We start from the raw sequence: 27,675 nt of genomic DNA, 5'->3' as shown, positions 1-27,675 counted from the left end.
TCTCAACCCTGACCTCCACTTGGAGCAGCACATGAGTCATCAGTCATAAAGTGCTCAAGTGGACTCCACCTTCAAGGACCCTTAGATAGAAGTTACAATGGTATAGATTTCAGTTCTACATAAGGAACATTCTAAAATCAGAACAACCTGGGAGGTTGTAAACACTGAGGGTCACACTGCAAGGATGCCACAGAGGAGATTCAGCATCCCATGGCTGACAGCACCGAGTACATAACCTTGACAGTCCCTTTGCATATGTATGGAGAGTGACCAGACAGGTGATAACTGTCCCCCTTCTCTTGCAAAGTGAAGAGCAAGTCAAACAAGACTTGCAAACAAGTAGCATTTGCACAGAACTCATCAGGTGTCACTCACTGGTAAGAAGTTTTTAGGAATATCCATATCTTTCTAAATAGTGGGAACAATTCTCTTACTGATGGCACAGCATGGGATTTTTGCTACCTTGGCATAGACCTGCACCTGCCAGAGGAAAACGATATTCTAATATGGCAATTCCGTGTTTAATTAAAGAGACTATGAAACGAAGAGAAGAAGGAATTCTGAAAAATATGCCTCCACCCCGCAAAGTTTCTTGGTTTTTTGTTTGTTTGTTTTTTTTATTCACCACAAAGGTAGCAAGAGAGAGAACAAAGAGTTAGATAAAGGAAAGAAATCTCTGTTTGGGGCTAAGCCAAATAAACTTAAATGGTTTAAGGAATAAATTGGTGGAGTAATTCGAATCATGGGCAGGTGCTAGGAATGTAATTTAGTAAATGCTCGGGAACCTGCCAAGGAAGAGAAAAATGTGTTGCTTTTGAGATCATTTCCCAGCAGCTTCATAAAAGAAAACTGATTACAGGAATTTAATAAGTAAAACAGAGCCAGAAATATAGTAATCAAATGAGTTTTTAATTACATTTCAGGCAGAAAAAAATTCCAATTTGTGCTCCTGGGATTAAAAAAAATAAGTTCTAGAGAAATGCTTTTGTAGCAGGAAAATAACATAAACACTAATTTCCATAGGAATTATAGTAGTCAGTTTAATTAAAAGGCTTGATCAGAGTGAAGAGGAGCCAGTGCCAAGCCATAGTAAATAAAACCATGGCGTTCGTTGCTACCCCACACTATTGTCCAAATAAAAACACTGCATTGAGCAGAAAGCAGTAACTTGCATTCTTCTCATGAAAGTAAAGGGGATTTTGATCACTACCTGGGTTATTATGTTGCTATGTTTTATCTTCGTATGGAATGGTTAATCTGATTTAGAATTAAATGTTGGTTGGTGTAATAAATAGAGCTTTGAAGAGAGAGAATATGCTCTGTTTGAGAGACATCCGTGTGAAAGGACCCCACTTCAGCCAGGTTGGAGGGCTCACGACTCAGTAGGATCCCTGGTTCCTTCCGGGCTTTCCAACAGCCACTTAACTAACATCCAGTTGCATTTAACTCATGTCCTGAAGTGAGGGCTCTTTGAGGCGATAGATTAGGTCTAACTGGTGATTTGCAGTCGTGTTAGGGAAGTAACCCTCCACATGAAGGGCTGTGCTTTCTGTTGGGAGTCTTTGCTATTAAGCACCCCTAACCACACGTCCTGCTCGGAGAAGGCTGTTCCAGAGGTATGCTGGCATTGCAATGCTTTGTTCCCCTTGGGGTGAATGGGACAAACTTGTAAGATGTCTACATGGAGCGGGGGGGGGGGGGTCATCTGTGGCCAAAGAACACATACCCAAGGCATTGGGTGGGAAAGGTTCCATGGGCTAAAACCCCCACAGCTCCACGATCCTTGTTTTATTCATTGCTTTGTTCCATGATAGAGGCCATCCAGGTTTTGTAAGTTTATACCATTAGGGAGTAGGAGACTCTTTTTTTTTTTTAAATAACAAAATTAAGTAAAAGAGAAAATATTTGGGAGAGTCTCCTGCAAGTAGGACCCTGAATCCTGGGTTGGCCTCCAGCTTCAGCCCGCATGTCCTCTTCCCTCCTCCCCTCTGCAGCACCCTCGCCCTCTTCCCCACTCCTGTCTCCCTTCTCTCGTGTCCATCTCCATACACGTTCACATCTCCATCTGTACATGTAGCACAGCTCCCAGATCCTTAGCATGAAAAATGGGCACCTTCTCTTCTTTCAGGATGTCACCTGGCCTTTCTTTTTCTGGTGAGTCCACCCAGAACCATCTGTGGTGGAGCAAATGGAAGGCGTATCTTGGTCAAAACTGAAGTTCATGGTCTGTGGAGATCTGGAGCTCTCCATGGCAGGCAACAATATACGTATTAGTAGACATGTGTGAGCGGGATATTTTGTGTCCCGTCTTGTCTGATGTGGATTTAAAACAGGATCATAATCTAACTGGCTGGCACCCTGGAGTAGTACATGCCCCCCCTTCTTCTTTTTCCATTTTCCACATGGGTCTCTTATTGTAACACAATGGCATTACATGCATATTTGCTTCTTGTAAATAGCTCGTGTTTACCAAAATAATTATCACTTTTCATTTCTCACAGCCAGTTTCCATTGTCCTCAACAGTGAAAGCCGGAAAATCATGTCAGTGATTCCGGCTCCTCTCCTCCACCTGTTTGTTTTATTTCAGGCGTTGGTGAAGGTCAGTGTAAAACTGAAGCCGATGCTGGACTCGGTGGCCGCGAACAGGAGTAAGTGGGAAGAGCTGCACCAGAAAAGGCTGCTGGCGTCCGCTGCCTCTCCCTGCTCCGCCAGCCTCACGCTGGTCCCCGGGGAAGACCGAGACTAACCGTCCTGCCTCCCTGCCTCCCTGCCACCGGCTTCGGTCCAGTCCACAGCATCCCTGTTCCTTCTAGCTCAGGCAGACAGTCTCCGTTTGCGCGGGGGAGCACGCCGGGGCTTTCACAAGTGCGGGCGGCAGAGGAGAGCGCGCCGGGAGGGACGGAGCCGCAGGCGGGAGGGGGCGCGGCCGCGAGGGCCCTCGGCTGCCCCTGCCGCTGAGCGCCTGCGGGTTGAGGCTGAGTCGGGGCGCTGGGCAGACGAGCCGGCACCTGAGGACAGCCGGCCCTGCTCCTTCCCAGCCCGGGAGTCCGGAGCCGTGAGGACGCCCTTAGCGCTGCTTCATTTCCCATCTCACCCTTGGTTTGGTACAGGCCAAGCAACGCCTGCCTTCGCATCCTCTCCTGAGTGCTCTTTTGTGCCACATGGTCCCAAGAATCCCACTTTGTGTTCTGTAGAGGGATCTTATTTTTATCCTAAGGCTTCTTAATGATGGATCAGAGCCTTTAGAATTGCCTCCCTAAGAGATAAACTATAGAATTGCCTCCCTAAGAGATAAACTATAGTATCCTTACAGATACCAATCATTCCTAGTTTTCCCCTAGAAAGGCCCCTAGTAGGGAGACAGCAGATGTGTCTGTGTGACCGGTGTTTATACAACATTCATAGCACTGCATTGGGATTGCGGTTCCCTTATTCAGTTTTTTTTAAATTCAGCCTCCATTGTAGACCAAGTCTTCTCCCAGAAGGAATGGGTTAATAGACTAATTAAAGGAGGGCTGAAAGGAAGTCCATAGCTGGATTTACCACAAGTGACACATGAACACTTAGCAACTATTCCCAACAGCAGGGACATTTTACAGACACAACAGAACCACGGAGAATAATCACCGACTACCTTGAGTTCTCTTATGGATAAGTTTTTGTATACTATTTAAGGTTCCCACCAAAACCAACCTAAAGCCAAATCCAATGGTCCCCAATTTTTTATTTTTCTTAAGTGTAAGAAATAATGCTTGAAAAGTTGAAATAAGAGTCTGGCCAGAGGACAAAAACTTTCTAGGATGCTAGGCTTATAATAAGAATAAACGATATTAAATCGATGCAATGACTACAAAACTACTTTGCTCCCCATTTTACCTGAGAGATTGAGGACATGGTTTGACTCATCCAAAGAACACTGGACTAGAAGCTAGACTTCCTACCCTGGCTTTGGCATCATTGATCAGGTGACTGTGGACAAGTCACCTAAATTCTCCCAGCCTGTTTCCTCATTTGTCGAATGAGATTGCATTAGGAAAAGATTTTCAAACATATTTTAACCTTAAAACTCTTTGTGCAAAAAAATCTTATCAGGAATGTCCAAGATATAAAACACCTAAAAACTGAAATTCTCTGTTTGAAGCCAGGGTGGGGGGATCCAGAAACCCCTGTAAACTCTCCTTTCTTTGATTACATACATGGAGGTCTGAGGAGTTGGAAGATCCCTGGACTAGATGAACCTTGAAGTCCATTCCAGCTCTGAAAAATCCTAAGTGCACCATTTTTGTTCTTGTTGTTTACTGGTCAATATCAGTTAACTTGACTACTCAAATATTAAAGAAATAGGGGCCACATTCCACAAAGAGCACAGTTTCCCCGGAGGCACACAGCAGACATTCCAGAAATGTTTAAAGAATGGGTAAACGAAGGTACCAAAACGGGAGTGAGGGAAGAGCGGGTATCAGGAGGGAAGACACAAGATTCTTTATGGCAAGAAATAAAGTAACAGAAAATTATAAACCAGGCAAAGAGGGGAAAAAACAAGGAAGACGAGGCCGATTAGCAAGACACCGAAAAAAGAAAAGATGCTGAGGCAGCTGGTAAGAGGACTGCCAAAGGCAAAGTGAACGTCAATCCAAACAAAGAAAAATGGCGCTTCTAACCCCCCAAAATGAGGATGCACAATCCTGTCATCAATTGCTTAGAAAAGGGCCACTAGAGGGGGGTTTGGCCAAGGAGAGAAGGAGGGAGTGGGAGCCCGAACAATAAGGTCCCTAGCTCGCCTTCACAGCTGCCTCTGCGGGGGAAGGCTGGGGAAGCTGGGGGAGAGAGAGTGCCGGGCAAATTGCCTCCTCAGAGCAGGTAAGAGGAGGTTGTGGAGATTTATGGATTTTATTAAGCCAGTTTTCTGAATCACTCTGCTATAAAGGAAAATAGCTTCTGCCACGCTGTCTCTCCTCCTTCAGGTAAGGAACAAAGCGGGGGTGGAGTTGGGGCAGACCCTGGTAGGCGTCTGCAGCTCAGAAGCACGGCAGGTGTTTCTGGCTAGTGTGCCACATCGTGTTTATATCACAAACGGGAATTGGAAATCAGTCCGTATGAGGCAGAGACGAACCCACATCTGTTATCCTTCCCAACAATAAATAAATAGTCCCGACAGACGGATGCCAGTCTATCTAGAGCAAAATTTTAAAGCCTGTGCTTTATGATAAAACCAGACCCAGGGTCCGACGGAGACTGCAGGCAGCTGCGGGTCCCGAAGCCGCCCTGAGTGTTGATGCTACATGTTGCTAAGGGGAACATAATTTATAGCACAAACCCTACGGCTTCCACTAAGGTTGAGCTCTCGTCTCATTTTCTTGCCTTTTTATTGGCTTCACTGCACGGTTGCCAATAGCAACATCCACTGGTACAAGGGGAGTTCAACACCATCGCAATCTGCCGTACACTGGAGCCCCGACAATGTCAACCATCCATCAAGTAGCTGTTTGTAATTACCTCCATCTATTTCTCCTGTCTCGAGGTGTCTTTCCTATTGTGGGTCAACATTCAGAAACTGCTGACTAATGCCATGGGTCTGTTCCTCAGAGACCATGAAGCAGTGGAAAAGGATATCAGCACCCTCCCTGTGCAATCCCAAGGGGTGAGAGGTTGAACACTTGCAAGTTGGAGATATTTTTAATCCCTTTTCTAAATAATGCATAATTTTCCAAGACTGTGAGGTATGTGTGGTTATCTATATACTCTGCTTTTCTACAATACACAGAAATGTTCTCAGTCCTTATTATTAATGTTTATTTCCTACTGGAGGAAGGCATTTGAAACGTGAGCCTTCTTATAAAAACTTCACCTGACCAGACGATGTTTGCTTCCTCCAGTCTCTTGGCCGTTGATGGTTTTAATGACTTCATCCTACTTTCTCCGCGTGATGTATTTTTCTCAGACGTGCTATTTATTTTCTTATTAGTCAATATGTACATAATCCATGCGTAACCTATGATGTAGCTTGCGATCCTGGCCAGGAGGGACAGCGTGCAAACTGTAAAGGGCACCAGGCAATGCACAGCCGACAGGGGCTCCCCATCCCCTTGGCCACCAGCTGGACATGTTCTCTTGGGACTCTGTAGGTCTTGGGTTTTCCACCTGCAAAATAAAAGTGCTTGCTCTTATTCAGTTCATTTCTACACGAGGAACAAGTTGTATTTAGTTTTTAAAATGTTTTCCACAGAATGGTCTTATGTATTCTTCTCAAATAAAATAGGAACAAACCTACAGAGGTCATCTTCTCTCTAAAGACAAAATAAAAAGTTACATACATGGGATGGATCTAAAACACCCTTATCACAGATAGATCTGAGCCTGCCTCTAGTGATCATGAAAGATATGGTCATCAGTACAATTTTTTAAAAATATACTCTCTTACTTCGCAGAGGACAATTTTAGATGATCTCATATCTAGATGTCCCATAGATGGCAGTCACTTTAATTTAGAAGTCAATTTATAAAATGAGTCAGATGAAATTAAAATTGCATGTGTTTTTTATTTTTAAGATCTGAGATGTCTATACATTTCCGGTATTTTATATTTGTATACACGTTGGGTTGGGTTAGAAAATCTTTAAAATTTTGTTAGTGTAATAACAGCATTATCTAATATTAATGCTACAGGAATTCAGTTGCTTTTTTCATGTATCAAGATTTATCATATTTTAACCACTTACCTTAGGTCATTAAACAGAGTCTGCTCAATTTACTTTGCGGTACAATTATTTTAAAATCCATTTCTCCTGCTGACTCTTAATGAATTGCAGGAAGATAAAATATAGTCTCATTCCCAGAAATAGTGTGAAACACCTCCCTTCAAGCCGGACAGAAATCTAAACATATTGGGGAAGATTTAAATCTAAAGAAAAATGTCTGGGCTGGAAAAAATAAAAATTCAAAGAGGACTCATTAAACAAAACAAAACCTAATTTGGGCCCCTAAAAACTGGCCACGCCAGCACAGCGAGGTTTCATTATCTGCTTCAGAGCAACAGTCTCTGAAACAGTTCTGCCGCTTGCTGTCCAGAACTCCCCAAACTCAAATGCAGCAGGAAATGTAAAGGTTGAGGCTGGCTGCAGAAGGCCAGAATTTCCTGAGTGAGCAGTAACAAAATCCAAGACAGAGATGGCAGAAACAAAACGAAGCACGTCCAGGGACTGCCATGAACTCACGGTGCAGCAATGCCTGGTGTCCTGCTCACATCATTTGTGTTACTACCTTTTCCTCAGCTAGTAACTTGGGGTTGCATCTTTTCTAATTTGATTTTGAGTGTTCTTGTGTTTTTGGCACATCTCCCAACAGGGCCAAAGATCAGTTGTTTATCTGTGCAGCATATCTACGCCAATGTGGAACGTACACACTGGTACAGAATATGTTTATTAAGTAAGTGAAGTATTCGCTGTGACCAAAATGCGCTATTTGAAGCTATCATCTATCTCTGTGTTCACCTTCTGTGTGTATATGTATGAGAATCTCAATTTGTTTTCTTTAGACTTGGATCAAATCATCTTTAGACAAATTAAGAAAGAAGAGAGCGAAAGAAGAAACAGCGAGAGAGAGAGAAAGGGAGAACGGGTAGGGAGAGAGAGAAAGAAACAGCATACCGTGGAAGTAAGAGTCTGGGTTTTGTTAAGTCTCACTCCCGCGGGGAAACTTGCTTTTGCCATTTTAGTTTGATATACAATAATCTAAAAAGGATCCCCTGCGGATTTGCTTCCTCATTATTATTGTCCTACACAAAAGAAGGGGACTATGTCTTCAGTTGAGTTGTTTGAAGTCACTCCCTTTGTGCAGATTTGCAGGCTGATGTTTCATCGTAAGAATACTACCTTCCAGATTGCGTGGCCATTTCCCAAGCAACCAGTTCACGAGTTTGAAACAGTCTGCTTTAAGAGACCTAAATATCTTTGTTTTTAATAAAATGCTTAAAGTTTAACTGAGCCTCTGGTATAATCTTTCTCCCTCTTGAGAAGGTGATTTAAAGGCTGCAAGAGGCAAGCATGCATCCGAACAGCGACAGTTTAAATTCTGAATGTCAATTTAGCCCATTCACCTTGTCTTGATCTGTGATGTTTGCCCATATGAGAGGGACACTGAGACCGTCCTGTCCGTGGAGCATTTTAAAGATGACAAAAGGTTCTTCAAAGTACTGACAATTTTCTGGAGGGGGAAGAATCTGCAGCTGCATGCGGGTTCCTGCGCCCGTTACAGATTGCTCGCATTTGCATGGGCAATTACACAGGGGGATCCCATCAATGCAGGGCTGCCAGCCACACTGACGCCACACAATTACACAACGGCTTCGGTGCTTAAACTTTAAAATTCTTACACCATTGTGCCTGTTCTATTAGAACAAACTGCAGCAAATGATCCAAAGCCAATTCAAATGACTGGAGAGGAGGTGCCCAGGGGGAACAAGGGAAGAGGTGCAGCGTGGCCCCTACTGGCCAGTTTAAGCAATCGCCAGTCCCCACGTGCTGGCTGCAGCCACCACAGGCTTCCTATTGTGCTTTGCAGCCCATGATTTTCCAATGGGGCCAACGATAAGAGTCACCTAATTCACAGAAGGGCTGTGAGGATTAATGAGGGGAGTTAGGCAAAGCAGGACCTGGTCCTGGTACAGAAAGTAGTGCATAAACACGAGGCTTAGAGTAGCTCTTTGTTTGGATGGTTGACTGCTTTCTTTAAATGCCAGTATCCACAGTTGTGCCTTCTCTACTAATTCCATTTATAAACTATAATGCTATTGTGCTCCCCCTGATAAGTTAGATAATAACACTGTAAGCACCCAAATATAAGCTACTTGATAAAAAAAAAAGCCAAGGTATATCCAAGAAGGAAGTCGAATTAAAATATCAATAAAGCTGAAACTACCAGCAAAAAGAGAGTTCATAATGAGGCCAAACGGCTTACTATCTGAGCGTAAATGCCCCAGTGCTGATCTGGTACACAACCTCTCCAAGAGTGCTAAAAGATTGAACAGATGCTCCTAAGAGTCAATTACATTACCAATTTGGCGCTAATTTATTCTTTTTCCGTGTTTATTGTTGAGAGGAAGCAAGGTACCTGAGCCCCTGAAACTGGCCACCCTGAAGAAAATGGCCTGCAATGAGAGGGAAAAAGAAAGATCGACTGGCAAATGGTTTTGCAGAAGGTCTTCCATTATCAAGGAAGATGTCTGCCCACGGCTGTGGTAGTTGGGATGTTTAGAAATGACCGCTTTACCAAGAGGAAAGGATCACCTTTGCAGGATAAATAAGAAATCATACCGTCCAACTGTTTTACAAGAGAACAGATTACACAGACAAACAGAACAGGATTTGATCATCTCACGGTTTAGCAGGCAGAAACAAAAGCATATGAAGAACCAAATGTCATGCTTTTACCTCCTACACATTTTGCCTGAATGGAATTCTTCTACGTGGTAAACATGCCTCCCTTATGCAGCAAAATCCATCGAGTCCAGCACCATTTTCTCAAAGCCTAGTTCCTTTCAAGAAGGCACTAAATCATTTTATCGCAACCACCAAATGCTTTCTTATTACTAGGAATGGTATGATACACTTAATTTCTGATACATGCTCCAGTTTTCAAGATTCTGTTGGAAACAAAATGAGCTTTTATGACATTTTATAATATTCCACCCCATTTATTGCTTTCCAGAATTTCTATCATTAATTAATGGGCCTTCTTCCACCCTCCCCCCCAAAAAACCTAATCTATTCCCCAACTGCCTATCATAGACCAAATAAAAGTCAGTCTATCACAGCAGCAGTGATGGTCATGCCAATTTCACAGTGTGATTTGTGCACTCATTTCATTTTGAAAATGACCCTGCCCTCCATCTGTCTAAACCGAATGTCCTGCTTTTTTCAAGCCAGGCCTTGGGAGCAGCAGCAGATAAAATAAGGGGAAAGACACAGAGCAGCCTCCCTCCTGCCCCCATCCCCCGTCAGCTGCCACACCCACAGACAGGTACCAACACAAAGAGAGGACCCCAACTGATGCCTGAAGGGAAATTTGGGAGACAGAAGATAGCCCTACTATTTTTCATCCACTTCCAAGAAGCCATTTGAAGGTGAATGCTTTACATGATACAAATACAATTCTGAAAAAAAGACTGACAGACTAAAGATAAAAAGGTAGTTTCCCATTTCTATGTTCTGTTGTCTTACCTTAACAGTAACTTATCCATAGTAACAGTTCATACATAAGGATTTTAAAACACTAAGTCTGAGTTTCCAAGGGACAAATGTAGTCAGGCAGCCATAAAGGTGAAGATCCTCCCACACCCACCCCTCAATTACTGGGCAGCACTAACCCGCCTCTGTCAACCCACATACCTGCTGAGTCGAAGGCCCTTAACGTGTGCACCCAGAGGTTGGGTTGAAAGAAGTGTCTGAGTAGAGCTGTAGTAGTCCTCATTGCCTGTTTTCTCCGGGTGTTTTAGGTGTGCGGGAGCCCCCACTCAACCCTCTGAAATGTGTAGTTTCTTTCTCTCTCGGTATTCATGCAGTGGTAAGTTCCTTTTCTGGTCACACTCAGAACTTCACAGCTCTGCCAATTTCTCAGCAAGAGAAGACCTTTTATCTTCTGATATGAATGAGTACATAAAGTCAGTTCTTTTCTGATATGAACAATCACACACCTGGAGATGTCTCCTCCTAGATACACCAGGTGACTAGAAGCTATACCACCCCCACCCACTAATCAGTTCCTAACATCTGCTCACAGTTGCCATTCAGATCTGGAAGTTCAAATTTCTACTGCCCACACCAAGTCGGTTGGTTGAATGGAGGAAACCGACACTAACCTTCCATTCTACAACTTGGCCCCAAACACTGGGCTCTTACAACATCTATAGGGGATATACAGAATGAGTTATTTATCAGTCACTATTTCCTACTGAAACTAGATGTTGGATATCACCGCAGAGCTGCTAACTACCTAACTGTGTGGTCTTAAGCCAATAACGTAAACCTCTCCAGTACACAGATTCTTTATCTGTAATATACAGAATATGGAGTGGTTATTAAGATCGGAAAAAAATGTACATAAATGGTTTAATAATACAATATGGTTGGTGTCGCGTCTAAAATTTACATATAGATAAGCTGCATGGGCAGCAAAACCATGAAGGAAGAAGATAAAGGACTTGCACTGAAGTCTTTAACTATATAGCAAAGACATGCTTTTATTTGGACACCATTTATCTTAGGGACTAGACAGGCCAACGCAAATGATGGAATACCAGTAGAGATCTAGGTAGATCAAGGAAGAATGTTTTCTTTTTTGTAGTGAAAGCCAGAGGACCAGGGCAGGAAATGCAGCCAAGTTTAAATGCTGCCATCTGCTCTGTAATAACTGTTTATGAAAAAACAAGGGGACTGGAGACACTTGAATCTAAAATTGAATGTCTCACAGTACCAGATAATACAAAACCATTTCCTACCGTCACCTGTGAAAACGACAAAAATAAAGATCTCTCGATTATTACCTTCATAGAAAGTATGCCCTCGGGGCACCTTTAAAAAAGAACCTACTCTAATTCCAGGGCAATTCCAAGGAAATAGTCCGTCCACCTTTTCCTTCCCGCTAATTTACAAGCACAAAACACGAACCGACACCGTTTGTAGGCATTGCACACTATAAAAGGCTTAAAAAGCAAGGGATTTCAAACCATAACCCTTTCTCCCCGACGTCAGACACCGAAATGATACAACCCGCTACCCGGACCTTCCATAACTATGGGAGGATAAAGGGTACTGAAACCTCATCTCTCCACGCCTGTGAGTCGATCCCGCGAGAATACGCCCCCAGCATGCAGCGCGCCCGCGTTCCGGCGCCGCGACCAGAGTGGTGCATGTCGGGAAGTGGAGTTTTCATCTCCGAGCTACCTGGAAGCGTTTGTTCAGTCTGGCGTTACTAACGGCCTTAGCGGCCTAAAGTCTTCGAGGACAGATTTAATAATTGAAAGACTAACTTCACTGATTACTGTTTATCCCTAACGGGCTTATTCCGTTACAAAGTAATCTCAGGACAAGCAGCTTTCCGTTTCCGGCAGGCTAGTTGCCGTGGTAACGAGCACGCTCCAATACCAATGCCGTTATGGCCGGGCTGAGCGGCGCGCAGATCCCCGATGGGGAGTTCACCGCCGTCGTGTACCGCCTCATCCGCGATTCCCGCTACGCCGAGGCGGTGCAGCTGCTGGGCGGCGAGCTCCAGCGGAGCCCGAGGAGCCGCGCCGGCCTGTCGCTGCTGGGCTACTGCTACTACCGCCTGCAGGAGTTCGCGCTGGCCGCCGAGTGCTATGAGCAGCTGGGCCAGCTGCACCCCGAACTGGAGCAGTACCGCCTGTACCAGGCCCAGGCCCTGTACAAGGCGTGCCTTTATCCAGAGGCCACCCGGGTGGCCTTCCTCCTGCTGGACAACCCCGCCTACCACAGCCGGGTCCTGCGTCTGCAAGCCGCTATCAAGTACAGCGAGGGCGACCTGCCCGGGGCCAAGAGCCTGGTGGAGCAGCTGCTGAGTGGGGAAGGGGGAGAGGGCGGTGGGGGCGAGAACGACCCCGACGGCCAGGTCAACCTGGGTTGTTTGCTCTACAAGGAGGGACAGTATGAAGCCGCGTGTTCCAAGTTCTTTGCGGCCCTGCAGGCCTCGGGCTACCGGCCTGACCTTTCCTACAACCTGGCTTTGGCCTATTACAGCAGCCGGCACTATGCCTCGGCTCTCAAGCATATCGCCGACATTATTGAACACGGCATACGCCAGCACCCGGAGCTCGGTGTGGGCATGACCACGGAGGGCATTGATGTTCGAAGTGTTGGCAACACCTTAGTGCTTCACCAGACTGCCCTGGTGGAAGCCTTCAACCTCAAGGCAGCCATCGAGTACCAACTGAGAAACTACGAGGTGGCCCAAGAAACCCTCACTGACATGCCTCCTAGGGCAGAGGAAGAGTTAGACCCCGTGACCCTGCACAACCAGGCGCTCATGAACATGGACGCCAGGCCTACGGAGGGGTTTGAAAAGCTACAGTTCTTGCTCCAGCAGAACCCCTTTCCCCCGGAGACCTTTGGCAACCTGCTGCTGCTCTACTGTAAGTATGAGTATTTTGACCTGGCAGCCGATGTGCTGGCAGAGAATGCCCATTTGACCTACAGGTTCCTCACACCCTATCTCTATGACTTCTTGGATGCCACGATCACTTGCCAGACAGCTCCTGAAGAGGCTTTCATTAAGCTTGATGGGCTAGCAGGGATGCTGACTGAACAGCTCCGGAGACTCACTAAACAGGTACAGGAAGCAAGACACAATAGAGATGATGAAGCTGTCAAAAAGGCAATGAATGAGTATGATGACACTCTAGAGAAGTATATTCCCGTGTTGATGGCCCAGGCAAAGATCTATTGGAACCTTGAGAATTATCCAATGGTGGAAAAGATCTTCCGCAAATCTGTGGAATTCTGTAATGACCATGATGTGTGGAAGCTGAACGTGGCCCATGTCCTGTTCATGCAGGAAAACAAATACAAAGAAGCTATCGGTTTCTATGAACCCATAGTCAAGAAGCACTATGACAACATCCTGAATGTCAGTGCTATTGTGCTGGCTAACCTGTGTGTTTCATACATTATGACAAGTCAGAATGAAGAAGCTGAGGAGTTGATGAGAAAGATTGAAAAGGAGGAAGAGCAGCTGTCCTATGGTGACCCAGATAAGAAAATCTACCACCTCTGCATTGTGAATTTGGTGATAGGGACACTCTATTGTGCCAAAGGAAATTATGACTTTGGTATTTCTCGGGTTATCAAAAGCCTGGAACCCTATCATAAGAAACTGGGAACTGATACCTGGTATTATGCCAAAAGATGCTTCCTGTCCTTATTAGAAAACATGTCAAAACACATGATTGTGCTTCGTGACAGTGTTATTCAAGAATGTGTCCAGTTTCTAGAACAATGTGAACTTTACGGCAGGAACATACCTGCCATTATTGAACAACCCCTGGAAGAAGAAAGAATGCATACTGGAAAGAATACAGTCACTTATGAATCCAGACAGTTAAAAGCTTTGATTTATGAGATTATAGGATGGAATATATAGTTATGTCTGATAATGCCATTTATCATAATGGCTCTGTTATTTATATTTGGCCCTCTATTTTGTTTGTATCCATCCTTAGGCATCTTTACATTTGTTACATATTGAGCCTTGTAGAGTTTATAATTGAAATAGTTTAGATGTAACTTTCGAGAAACCTCACAAAAAGAAATATAATAAAAGAACTTGTACCGTAGAAGGATTTATGAAGAAATTCAAAAGTGAATGAGGAAGTTGTATCAATATCTGTAATGCCCATGTTCTCTTTGTATTTCATACTTTGCTTTATCCTAAGGAAACCCTGCATCGTAAGATTATATCTTCCAAGGACTAGGCACTATCAACTATATGGGAAATCTAGACATTAATAATTATTTCAAAGATTGCATGTAGTACTCCAACAATTTACCCTTACAATTACATTAATTTTGTAATGCAGACATCTTGGATAGATTATAGTATGTTTGGGCAGAGTTTTCCAGTATGGTTGTAATGTTTTAACAAAAATTCCTTGTGTTATAGATACTGTTGCTATTTTTAATTTGCAGGATTCATGGGAAATCTTGTGCCATAACAAAATTAGGATGCTATGGTGTGGATACAATAAACAATTGACAATTTCCATGGTTTTCTTTGCTCCATTTGTTAATTTGAATATATGAACATAAACATGATCCTTTTATTTATGGAGTTGATCTTTAACAATGATTAATAACAGAAGGTAGCCTTAGAACTTTACTTGAATTTAGGACACATTCATGTTATAGCCTTTTGAAAAAAGAAAAATATTCTACACTATTTCCATGACCCCAACAAATTCTTCTCCTCCTCCCACTACAGATGGAGTGATATATCAGTGAATTCTGAAACTATCTAGTAGATTCATAATGCCAGTTTCATATTCAAAACCCTATCAATAGTATTTTAAGCTTCTTACTGTGACCCTCACTTATTCTGCTCAGGCATTTAATTTTTCTATAAGCTGCTAGAGCTTCATTCTTTGTTTCCACCACTGCTTACCTTTTTTGCTCCTCATAAATGTAACTGCCCCATTCCACCTGGCCTAGAAAAAAATAAATACTAGGTTGAACCATATGTCAGTGCTGATTTAGAGTTTTCAACCTATAATAACAGCAATTTCTTTGGTTTGACCTCATAGCTTTCAATGAGTGATAGGGATCCTGCTATAATAATTTCTTTTTCCCCTTCAAAGAGGAACAAATTAGCTACATAGGTATCTAGATGCATTATGCTCCAAATAATTCCTCTATAGCATGACATCTTTGGGTGCTGAAACACTGTCATCTGTCCGAGAGTTTGGCTCATTATGAATACTAAAGCATGGTATCTAATTTATATCACCTTTAATCTGTACCATTTATCTAGTTGATGGTGATGGCCCCATATTTGGAAGAAAATCTGAAGGGATCTTTGAGTTTATATGCCATATATTGGAGAATATTTCCCATTTGCTTGGGAAATAGAAGAAATACTGGTGGTGTCTCGTAAGTGACTCCTTTCCGATTCTAGCTAATTCCTTCTATTGCAGATAACTACCAGAGAACATAAAGAAATACTTTGTGACTTCCGTTTCCAGCCAGCTCCACCACCAAGGCGGTTATGGCCGGGCTGAGCTGCACGCAGATCCCCGATGGGGAGTTCACCGCCGTCGTGTACCGCCTCATCCGCGATTCCCGCTACGCCGAGGCGGTGCAGCTGCTGGGCGGCGAGCTCCAGCGGAGCCCGAGGAGCCGCGCCGGCCTGTCGCTGCTGGGCTACTGCTACTACCGCCTGCAGGAGTTCGCGCTGGCCGCCGAGTGCTATGAGCAGCTGGGCCAGCTGCACCCCGAACTGGAGCAGTACCGCCTGTACCAGGCCCAGGCCCTGTACAAGGCGTGCCTTTATCCAGAGGCCACCCGGGTGGCCTTCCTCCTGCTGGACAACCCCGCCTACCACAGCCGGGTCCTGCGTCTGCAAGCCGCTATCAAGTACAGCGAGGGCGACCTGCCCGGGGCCAAGAGCCTGGTGGAGCAGCTGCTGAGTGGGGAAGGGGGGGAGGGCGGTGGGGGCGAGAACGACCCCGACGGCCAGGTCAACCTGGGTTGTTTGCTCTACAAGGAGGGACAGTATGAAGCCGCGTGTTCCAAGTTCTTTGCGGCCCTGCAGGCCTCGGGCTACCGGCCTGACCTTTCCTACAACCTGGCTTTGGCCTATTACAGCAGCCGGCACTATGCCTCGGCTCTCAAGCATATCGCCGACATTATTGAACACGGCATACGCCAGCACCCGGAGCTCGGTGTGGGCATGACCACGGAGGGCATTGATGTTCGAAGTGTTGGCAACACCTTAGTGCTTCACCAGACTGCCCTGGTGGAAGCCTTCAACCTCAAGGCAGCCATCGAGTACCAACTGAGAAACTACGAGGCGGCCCAGGAAGCCCTCACTGACATGCCTCCTAGGGCAGAGGAAGAGTTAGACCCCGTGACCCTGCACAACCAGGCGCTCATGAACATGGACGCCAGGCCTACGGAGGGGTTTGAAAAGCTACAGTTCTTGCTCCAGCAGAACCCCTTTCCCCCGGAGACCTTTGGCAACCTGCTGCTGCTCTACTGTAAGTATGAGTATTTTGACCTGGCAGCCGATGTGCTGGCAGAGAATGCCCATTTGACCTACAGGTTCCTCACACCCTATCTCTATGACTTCTTGGATGCCATGATCACTTGCCAGATAGCTCCTGAAGAGGCTTTCATTAAGCTTGATGGGCTAGCAGGGATGCTGACTGAACAGCTCCGGAAACTCACCATACAAGTACAGGAAGCAAGACACAATAGAGATGATGAAGCTGTCAAAAAGGCAGTGAATGAGTATGATGACACTCTAGAGAAGTATATTCCCGTGTTGATGGCCCAGGCAAAGATCTATTGGAACCTTGAGAATTATCCAATGGTGGAAAAGATCTTCCACAAATCTGTGGAATTCTGTAATGACCATGATGTGTGGAAGCTGAACGTGGCCCATGTCCTGTTCATGCAGGAAAACAAATACAAAGAAGCTATCGGTTTCTATGAACCCATAGTCAAGAAGCACTATGACAACATCCTGAATGTCAGTGCTATTGTGCTGGCTAACCTGTGTGTTTCATACATTATGACAAGTCAGAATGAAGAAGCTGAGGAGTTGATGAGAAAGATTGAAAAGGAGGAAGAGCAGCTGTCCTATGGTGACCCAGATAAGAAAATCTACCACCTCTGCATTGTGAATTTGGTGATAGGGACACTCTATTGTGCCAAAGGAAATTATGACTTTGGTATTTCTCGGGTTATCAAAAGCCTGGAACCCTATCATAAGAAACTGGGAACTGATACCTGGTATTATGCCAAAAGATGCTTCCTGTCCTTATTAGAAAACATGTCAAAACACATGATTGTGCTTCGTGACAGTGTTATTCAAGAATGTGTCCAGTTTCTAGAACAATGTGAACTTTATGGCAGGAACATACCTGCCATTATTGAACAACCCCTGGAAGAAGAAAGAATGCATACTGGAAAGAATACAGTCACTTATGAATCCAGACAGTTAAAAGCTTTGATTTATGAGATTATAGGGTATTCTTTGATAGTCTCTCTGCCAAAAGTTACCAGGTTTTGCCCTAAAGGAACAATTGCTAGAGTGACATCTTTGCATAAGCAAGTTATCCTCCGTAGTTTATAGGAGGCTGTAGGAAGGGTTGTGGCATGAGCTAAAGAACTGTTAGAGTGGGTATGTTTGCATTCCTCTGGGGACCGCTTTGTAAATGATTGCTAGCCCATGGCTGGGCCTTTCTTCAATCAGCAATCAAGACCCGTGCATTGTGCCATCCCGGGATAGACTTTGCAGTCTAATAAGACCAATTCTGACCTTAACTGTATACCTCCAACCCATTTTTTAGTCCTGTAGCCTCTGGGTCTCAACTGAGTCAAGTTTGGACCTTGGCCCAAGCTCTTGTAGAAGTACAAGTACTAAATGAATGAGAGTTGTTTTTTTGGTTCTTTTCAGGTTATGAGGTTTTGTCTGTGGCTTAATTTTTCTTCCATAATTTGGTTGATCGGTTGATCTTAAATTTTATACAGTACTTCCCCTAATTTTCCATTTTTGGTTTTCCAGGACTGATTGTGCCTCCTTGTGAATAGTGACAAATAATCAAATGCGAAAGCTTTCTAATGTGTTCAGCATAGGGAAAAGTAAGCACTGAACTGACAGAAGACTAAGGTATGAGTTCCAGACTGTCCACAGTCAAGTTTTACGTTCAGAAATTCATTTACCCCTTGAGGTCTCACATCATTTGAACTACTAGATGCTTTTCACAATTAATTCTGGCTGTAGCATCTGATTCCGTACAACCACATAGCAGAAAGTTGACTGCTTTTATGACCTGGCTATTTAAACAAGTCAGGAAACAAAATATATAATTGCATTTCAAATGAATGTTTTCTGGTATCTGGGCTTACAATAAATGTTAACCCACTAGGTAAATGTCCGTTGTCACTTTCTGTTGGATGCTACACCACATTGATTACTACTAAGAAATTTGGATTTTTGCCTTTTTCTACTTGGAGCTTCTTCTTATGACTCTCTTAACTATGAAAGTATAAAAGGCAGTCCTTGTTCTCTGCTATGGGTTGTGCATAAATTAAGAATTTTGTAAATATTTAGAAATTATTTAATTCTCTTATCCTTTTAGTTTTATCCACTAATATTTCTATTTGGTGGGGAAGGGGAGGTTTGCTTTTAATTCTTCCAAAAAATGTTATACCACAAATGATATGTAAATGATATGTACTCCAGGAGTTCTATTAACAGGATATTATAATATGCATTTTAAATCAATTATTTTTGAAATAATTAGAGCTCCTCCTGCCCAAGGTGAAGGCCTCCAGGTGCCAGTCTGCCACGAGTCTGGAAACAGAGGAACAGGTGAGGTGAAGATGAAGGGGAGATGTAGCTATGTGATTTACTTCCCGACCCACCTTGGATCCCCTTCATGTCCAAATCTCAGTAGTTAATCAAATGTCTGCTGCCATTAACAGAACAGAAGTAATGGACAACAGAGTAGAAGTGACAGATGCCAGAGCTACTCTGTAACTAGCTCAAACCACCAGTCCTTGCACCCTTGTTTAATACAAGGAGGAGAGGCCATGCAGACTTTCCAAAAGGACAAAGCCACGATGAACAGGAAGGCAATCTCCAGTTTATAAAGCTTTCTCTTGGGGTGTTTTCTTTTTTTGCCTTCAAAGGGTCTATTTCAGAGATAGTAGTGTTTACTGCTACAGAATGTATCGCAAGATAAGAAATGAAAAATCTATCTGCCTTACTGCCCTCCTTTTCTTTCTCTTTTTTATCTTTTATTTTCTCCCTTTTGTCAATTATAGGGACACTTCTCTGAAAGCTGGCAGTTGAAACCACAAGCAGGTATAAAAGATGCGTACCAACCTTTTAGCAGTAAGTGTCATGTAAGTAGCACTGTGATTATCACAGTGACTCTATAAACCATTGAACCATCCATTTTTGCAAATTGAGATAAAACTTATCAATAAAAAGTGACTCTCAAATTAGTTTAGCCAGAGAAGATTTTAAGAGGACTTAACAAAAAGCACTGGATCTATAAAATTTGCAGAATGCGGTGTGCTTTATTTGTATATTTGCAGTAATCCTTATCTTTTTCTCTTTAACCTCAACAGAAAAACAGTGACTGAAATTTTAAAGAGTACAATTTTTTTTAATGGTCTGTGACACTGGGAATTTAATATACTCTTCACTCTAGACGAGACTTACTTTTCTGTAGCCATAATCATTTTATATTGAAAAATAGAGCCAGGCATTAGCCAGAGGTAATTAATTAATTAGTCATAGGTATAGTATGGTCTTGTTTTAATATTCCCCTTGGGGAGGGGGAGAGTGAGTCTTTACAAGGTGATTGCTTTACACTTCAGTCCTCAAGAAATCAGGGCTCTTTCGGTTGTTTAATAAAATCAGCTCCCTAGGATTTGGGCCAAGATTGACCTATCACATATTGAATCCTGTCTACAACATCATAATGTGTCTATATTAGAAAAGGAATTGCCCTCATAGGGGAAAAATGTTCAGAAAATAGAGAGTTCTGTGTACATTTCTAGAATGAAAAATAGGTATTTGTTGGTTTAACCAGGACCTGCCAATAACTTGATTGTAAATGTTATTAGGTGGACATGTATACTGAGTCCAAGTCCTTGTTCGAAAGTGAAATTTGCACATTTGTGAGATTAAACACATCATTATCAATGACTGGATCTCTCAGTTCAGAATAACAAATGGCTAAAACTGCACTGTGCAAACAGGACCTTAATAAGGTGCGTGAGAAAGCATTTATTGCTATTATCATGTTTCCAGTTATTTTAGTACAGAGGCAAATGCTTAAGATAAAAGACACATTACTAAAGGTTTTACCAGCACTCGTGGCAACTGCTGTAAAAAGTATGTCCACAAAGTGCCCACAGAGTCTTGAAAAGCTTGTCGAGATTCACCAGGAAACTACTGGCTGGTTAGCATTTCTGTCTCTGTGCATAAGGTCAGAGGCTACTCTGTGAAGACTCAACCTCTTGGTCCGAGTTACTCCAAATTTGACAAAGCCATGCCCTAGAGTTTATGTACTTCGTATGTGGAAAGAGTAATATGCACTCTGGGGAATAAGAGGTGCAGTCCATTGTTAAGTCAGGAAATACTCTATTTAGAGCAAGAGATGATCACCCCCTAACATTGTAAAGCAAAAGAAAGCTTCAGGAATTGAATCATAGCAGTTTCTCAAAGAAGATCCTATTCCAAAGGCAATACCACATACCCACATTTCGTGTGTCTGTTAGAAAGGTAAAACTTTTTCTATAGTTAATACAGCATTTTTGTGTACTGGTCTTTTGTTCTTGTACTGATTCATTACATTTAAACTGTTTTGACAACGTGCCAAAGAACAAAGGCAAGCTATGCGTGATTTGACCAAGATGCTGCAAGTAGTTATTAGTCCTTTTCAAGTAACCAAGAAGACTATTTTTCTGACAGTGGATAGAAGATTGATAATGAAATGGGCAAAACTGTAAAATTATTCCAGAAATTATCATGTGGAGTCTAAAATGGAAAATCATAAATGGATTCTTCCGTGACATCTGTAGGTATGACTTAACAGATTTTTTAAATTACAGATTGTGTATTATGATAAAAATGTGGAATGCATCTGCAACAGTGAGCCCAGGGCTTGGACTAGCTCATCTCTTAAATCCTGAAACTGAGGCTCGCAGGCAATACTATGACTTGCCCAAATCACAGAGCCAAACAGTGGCAAAGTCAGGATCAGAATCCAGGGCTACTGGCTCCGATGCAGTGCTCTTTCTACTCCATCACCGTCCACCTCTTAGGGTTTTTATTTTCCAAATTACTCCGACACACTGACAATGCTAAGTATTTCTTTTTCCAGAGTTATCGCTTTCACTACTTCTGTTGCTGCTGATTCTTTAATTGGTGGTGCAATAAGCTTTCCCCGAAGTACGCTCAGCAAACACATTCCTGCGCCGGCCTAAATTATATCCTAGTTTCCAAAATGCGCTGGAGGGGACTTGAGTGCACGGCACATGGTGCTCGCGGCAGGCACAGATGGAGCTGTGGTACAATCTGGGTGGGGCACAGAGAGGACTGACCCACCTGTTGTTCCATCGGCTCTTTAAAAAAAACACTTTTTATGATCCTTCTTCAAGTGAGTGATTTTCTCCTCTCTGCTATGGTCTCTAGCCACCAACCACAGTAAAAACAGCTGTCAGAAGGCTTCTCTGCACCTCAAGTGCAAAGGGCTACGTATGAGGTACTTCAGAAATCACAGGAGAGGGCCAGCTGCTTGCACAGGTATTTACAGAGTGTTACCAGAGACTTCTGAGGCTCCACAAAGCTTTACCTTTACTTGCAAAATCCATTTGAGCCAAGACCTTAAGGGCTTACTTACACTCTCCCACAAGATTGCTTACTCGGATTAGCTTAGATTTGGGGGAGGAAAAATTAAAAGCAAACGAAGAATGAGAGAACAGGTTATGTCCCTGTCATCTACCTCCTTTCTCCCCTTTGTACTAATACCTCTCAGTCCTCTATCTCAGAATCAGCCAGTAAACTTTTCAAAAATAGAGATGCCTCGGCCCTAGCCCCTGAAGATTTGGTTTCAACTTATGGGGATGGCAGTGGGAGGGAGGCGTCAGTCTTTAAAAAGTCCCCCCAGATGATTCTAATGTGTGGCCAAGGTAGAGAACCACTGTTCTATATGTACAAACACAACAGTGACCACATGAATGCTGCATGCTGGCCACCATGGGGCTGGCGTGAGGTGGGGCACAGTCTATATGAGAATAAAATGACCTGGATATCCAGCCTAAAGAAATTATAAAAAATGGATAATTGGAAAAAGTCAGGGCATCTGAATTTTTTTTTAAGGCATTTAGTCTGGGGTATTTGTATAGCTTTTAAACTAGTGAAACCTTTTTTGTTTTTATTTTTTTAATTCCAATGTAAGTAACATGCAGTGTTATATTAGTTTCACCTGTACAAGATAGTAATTCAATTCCAGACATTACTCAGTGCTCATCATGATAAGTGTACTCTTAATCCCCTTCATCTATTTCATCCATCCCCCACCCTCTGCCTCTCTGGCAACCATCCGTTTTTTCTCTGTAGTTAAGAGTCTGGGTTTGTTTGGGGTTAAATTTTTAAAGTCTCTGTTCTTTCTTTGTTCATTTGTTTTGTTTCTTAAATCCCACATATGAGTGAAATTATATTCTGACTGACTTATTTCACTTAGTATTATACCCTCTAGATCCATCCATGTTATAAAGAAATCCTTTTTAATTCTTTCCTTTTTTTTTTAAAGATATATTTATTTATTTGAGAGAGCTCATGAGGTGGGGAGGGGCAGAAGGAGAGGGAGAGAGAAACTTTAGCAGACTCCATGATTAGCCTGGAGCCTGACTCAGGGCTCAAACTCATGATCAGGACCTGAGCTGGAAACCAAGAGTCAGAAGCCTAACCAACTGCACCAGCCAGGCACCCTGAAATCTTTGTTTTTTAATTTAATATCATGCATTCAAGAATTCTTAAGAAATCTTTGGCTTTCAAAGAGGGAATGTGAAAAATACTGAAGTTATATAGAAGCTATTTGATAGTGGAAATTTTTTTGAAGAGGGTTTCCAAAATTTAAGAGTATTCTCATACTTCTTTTCTTCGAAGACTCGTATCATTTACTGTCATCACTTCTTAGTTTATTACACTTTTCTAAAGTCAAAAATCACTCTATATATGCATTATCATAACCATGCTCATAAATGGTTTGGATTGGCTTTGGATGCATCCAAATTTGACTTCCTAATATGGACCACATTCATCTGGTGTCCCTATCAATATGGATTCCTCCAAACCTGACTCCAGTCCCATGTGTGCATTTATATATGCACATACATCTTTTACAATTTACATTGCAAATACAATAATATTTAGTGGCTCTGGTAATTTATAATCCGCTATCCATTTCCTACCTCTACTCTGTCCCTATCCCCTAGATATTTGATCTAAATTTATGGTTCTCAAATGCTTTGCTGCACATTAGAATCACCTGGGGAGCTTTTAGAACTCTCCATGCCCCAGGCTGCATCCCAGTATCTCTAGAGGTGGGACCCAGGTATCAGTATTTTTCTCAACTTTCAAAATGCAGCCAAGGTTGAAAATCACTGGTCTAAGTCCATTGTTGTAAAACCTCTTTTCCATGATTAATTTCAGGATAAACATGTGGTCCAATCCTTCCCAAGGTGTGAGAAGTCTCTTGAAGGGCTGCTGAGAAAGCTTTCTTAAAAAAAAAAAAAAAGCAGGGGGGGGGCGCCGGGGTGACTCAGTCGTTAAGCATCTGCCTTTGGCTCAGGGCGTGATCCCCGAGACCTGGGATCAAGCCCCGCATCGGGCTCCTCTGCTGGGAGGCTGCTTCTTCCTCTCCCACTCCCCCTGCTTGTGTTCCCTCTCTCGCTGGCTGTCTCTCTGTCAAATAAATAAAATCTTTAAAAAAAAGAAAGAGGAAGGAAGGAAGGAAGGAAGGAAGGAAGGAAGGAAGGAAGGAAGGAAGGAAGGAAGGAAGGGGAAGGACTCTCTTCCTCTGGGCATCATTGATCTGAATCTGCTGCCATCATCTTATGACCATGACAGAAACTAACCTAAGTTTGAAGGGGATGGGGGAAGAACTGGAGTATTTGATTATATCTTTGAGCCACTATATTACCTCCCTTAGAAACTGATCTACCTCTGGGTCTCCTACAGAATGGAAAAAATAAATTATCTTATTGTTTAAACTTGCTTGAGCCATATTTTTTTGTCACTTATACTTAAAAGCACCCAGATCACTCTCACCATACTTAGGTCACACAATTTTGAGTGTTTCCAGGAGGTGATGAATTTTTACGCATATTGCCAACACTTAAGTCATCCAGTCTTCCATGAGACCCAACATCACTCCTTAGATTCCAGTGAATAGGACGAAGTTGACTTTGATAAAGACATTGCCTGAAAACTTGCCTTCATTAGTATTAAATGCTCATGCAGTCTTCTGAAAATTGTAGCAGCTACTCATGAGACAGGTAATGCTATTCTTGGGAGCTTGTTCATTTGTGTAGAAGTAAATGCAGAATCAAATCACTCTACCCAAAAAAGCTAAGTCCAAGGCTTGCTCATTGTTTCTGGGCAGAACCACAAGATAAACACCAATGCATATCGTGACTCATACAGAAAATATATTCCTCAATTTTAGAATTTCTTCCACATTCATATAAGGTTGTTTCAGTAAAAGCTCAATAATAATAGAAGAATAAAAATGAAAATGAAAACAATGGCTGCACTTATTCACGTATAGTAAACCTAAGTGTTAAAGTGAGGCAACCTAATCTTTTTTCCAGTGAGAAATGCTAATCCATGTACTGTGCTATTTCAGCCTTGGCCCTTTCCAGTCATAAACCTGGTTATAGGAAAAGCTTCATAAAAAATAAATACTTTAGTTTTTGATAATCCCCACAGCACGGCATTCCACCTATCAGGCCCAACTTATTCTGAGTTGTTGGCTTACATCAGTTCTCTAGAAGAAAGATGAAGAAAATTCAAATTCAGACCGGATGGTCCATATCACATGGGGGGATTGGGACAGTTGATTTACTCATATAATCTCTTTAAACATCTACCAGGAGAGGTTCTCAGACAGAATTTATTGCCTCCTCCTGCCATCTTTGGACCTACAAAAAGCAAAGCAAAATCCTTCTATGAAACCTGAAACTCTAGTCACTGGTTTCCTGGCTGATGTCATTTCAAAGGCACGGTGCAGCCCTGTGATAGCTACGGCGGCGGAAATCTGCCTCTCTATGGGGTTTCCATCTGTTTGCCATCAGAAAGGACTTTTTCGGGGAGCCACAGTAAATGCAGAGCACCCATTCCTCCCTGTGGGTTCTGGAGTCTTGAATTAATGTTTTTAAGATCAATTGTTATTAGGATTGAATAATGCTTAAATTTTCCCAGAATAAGAAGGTATATAGAATTACATTGCTGTAACTTTAGTTTTCATTTATGTGGGTTCTCATAAGGTATTTTGTATAAATTTTCCATATGATTCTGAAACTACTTTGCAAATGTTACCAAAATAAGAATTCAGTCACTGAAATTCTTTCCTTTGGAAGAAGAGTTTTCTATATAATTTTATGTAGTAAACTTCTTATAAAACAGCTGGCATTCGAAGCAACACTTTCTGAGTTCTTTAGGTCTAAAGTTGCTTAAAAATATAAATTTTGTGTCAAAAGGCAATTTATTTACTTTTCATTAAGGGTCAACAGAAATGATATACTAAGTTAAAGCAAAGAAAATAAAGTATAATGACAAGAGGTTTCAAAACTGAGATCTTATATGGCTTGGCTTCAATACAATAACCCACTGTAAATAACCAGGGCCTCACAATGGTTCCAAGCTATAACCAGCTGGGGACTGAGTGTATTCAACCAGCAACAAATGCATAATGGTCGCCTTTATTACTGAAGAAACAAAGCTTGAATTAATAACACAGGAATGTTTAATAAGGGAAAAGATTTCACGAAGATCAGCCTTTTTCTCATCCCCATCCTCCTCTACAGGTATTCCAGCTTTCACAGTGCCTGGACAAAAACAGACCCTCCATTATATTCCTCAAGGAATAATTTATTAAACGCGTTTTTATAAATAATTGGACTTTCTGTGTTTATGTGCCATTTCCTCGGAGAAGGCTGACTCTAAGGATGAAATAGAAATAACATCACTTTTCAATATTCCTTAAGTCCCAATTCCTAGAAAAAGATACGAATACAAAGGTCTTTTTATTCCTTTTGTCAATTACCAGTTTGTTTCAATATGGTTTTCCTGGAGTTCAGTATCAAATGAGGCACGGTCCCCAGTGGGCGATAGAGAGGGAAAGTTTTCCTCACCTCACTGGGGAAAAGGAAATATGAATATTGAACCAAAGGACTTTGAGAGAATGGAAAGGGGAATGAAGGAAGATTCATGACAGAGGGTAAGGCATGAGGGAGAGGCCAGGCAAAGAAAGACAATAAAAAATTGGCCTTTGATGGAGAGATGAAATTCTGACTACTATATTTACATGACTTAAACATGAAGTATATTTACCTCGGTATTTCCTAAAGCACGGTAAATGCATGCGACAATTGAATGAGATGAATTTAGTTGGCACACAGAAGAACTTTTTTTTTTTTTTAAAGATTTTATTTATTTATTTGACAGAGAGAGAGAGATAGCCAGCGAGAGAGGGAACACAAGCAGGGGAAGTGGGAGAGGAAGAAGCAGGCTCATAGCGGAGGAGCCTGATGTGGGGCTCGATCCCATACCGCCGGGATCACGCCCTGAGCCGAAGGCAGACGCTTAACCACTGTGCCACCCAGGCGCCCCTCAGAAGAACATTTTTAATAGCCATATATTTATTATATTTGTATACACACACGACACATCAAACCTGAGATTTCATGAATTCTATTGCATGAGATGAGGCTAAAATACAAAAAAATGACTTGATTGAAAGAAAAATATTAAATAAGACAGTAATTACTTAGCTGTGGCAAGAAGCATGTCAGTAGTACTTGAATGATGAGAGTTTAAGAAACCTTAGTTTAGGGTCACCTGGGTGACTCAGTCGTTAAGCATCTGCCTTTGGCTCAGGGCGTGATCCCGGCGTTCTGGGATCGAGCCCCACATCAGGCTTCTCTGCTGGGAGCCTGCTTCTTCCTCTCCCACTCCCCCTGCTTGTGTTCCCTCTCTCGCTGGCTGTCTCTATCTCTGTCAAATAAATAAATAAAATATTAAAAAAAAAAAAAGAAATCTTAGTTTAGACAAATGGAGCACAGAACTCCATGTGAGGGTGTGGAGGAATCCTACTCTTCACTGAGCAAAAATGGGATTTTTACCTATAATTGATTTAGTAAGTATTT

The 27,675-nt window shown here is 42.6% G+C and overlaps 3 protein-coding genes and 1 long non-coding RNA gene across 5 annotated transcripts in view; 3 read left to right on the top strand and 1 right to left on the bottom strand.

The window, feature by feature from the left end:
• Positions 1–5,508, top strand: part of PDE11A (phosphodiesterase 11A) — a 361,649-nt gene extending 356,141 nt beyond the window's left edge. The window contains exon 20 of the mRNA XM_045806179.2: positions 2,589–5,508. Within this exon, the coding sequence (XP_045662135.1) occupies positions 2,589–2,747 (159 nt within the window). The 3' untranslated portion in view covers positions 2,748–5,508. The remainder of the gene's footprint in view (positions 1–2,588) is intronic.
• Positions 5,509–5,770: 262 nt separating this feature from the next.
• LOC123798084 (uncharacterized) lies at positions 5,771–11,855 on the bottom strand. 2 transcript variants are annotated; one of them, XR_006781170.2, is made up of 3 exons: positions 11,816–11,855; positions 10,387–10,636; positions 5,771–6,142 (listed from the first exon to the last, which is right to left on the bottom strand). It is a non-coding gene; the product is annotated as an uncharacterized LOC123798084 (long non-coding RNA). The 2 variants fall into 2 exon arrangements; XR_006781169.2 differs by lacking the exon at positions 11,816–11,855 and adding an exon at positions 11,541–11,809.
• A 95-nt stretch (positions 11,856–11,950) lies between these two features.
• Positions 11,951–14,768, top strand: LOC123798080 (intraflagellar transport protein 70B-like). Its single transcript, XM_087861718.1, has one exon. It carries the CDS (start codon positions 12,152–12,154, stop codon positions 14,147–14,149), a length of 1,998 nt encoding a protein of 665 aa, XP_087717844.1. The 5' UTR covers positions 11,951–12,151; the 3' UTR covers positions 14,150–14,768.
• Positions 14,769–15,749: 981 nt separating this feature from the next.
• On the top strand, positions 15,750–24,037 carry LOC148110769 (intraflagellar transport protein 70B-like). The gene has a single exon (XM_087861708.1). The coding sequence runs from the start codon at positions 15,767–15,769 to the stop codon at positions 17,855–17,857; it is 2,091 nt and encodes a 696-aa protein (XP_087717834.1). The 5' UTR covers positions 15,750–15,766; the 3' UTR covers positions 17,858–24,037.
• The last annotated feature ends 3,638 nt before the right edge of the window (positions 24,038–27,675 follow it).

The sequence above is a fragment of the Ursus americanus genome, chromosome 1 (assembly GCF_024610735.1).
Source record: "Ursus americanus isolate L20-20 chromosome 1, mUrsAme1.1.p, whole genome shotgun sequence".
NCBI classification, from domain to species: domain Eukaryota; kingdom Metazoa; phylum Chordata; class Mammalia; order Carnivora; family Ursidae; genus Ursus; species Ursus americanus.
Note: the sequence above shows the minus strand (reverse complement) of the source record. Positions and strands in the feature narration are given on the sequence as shown.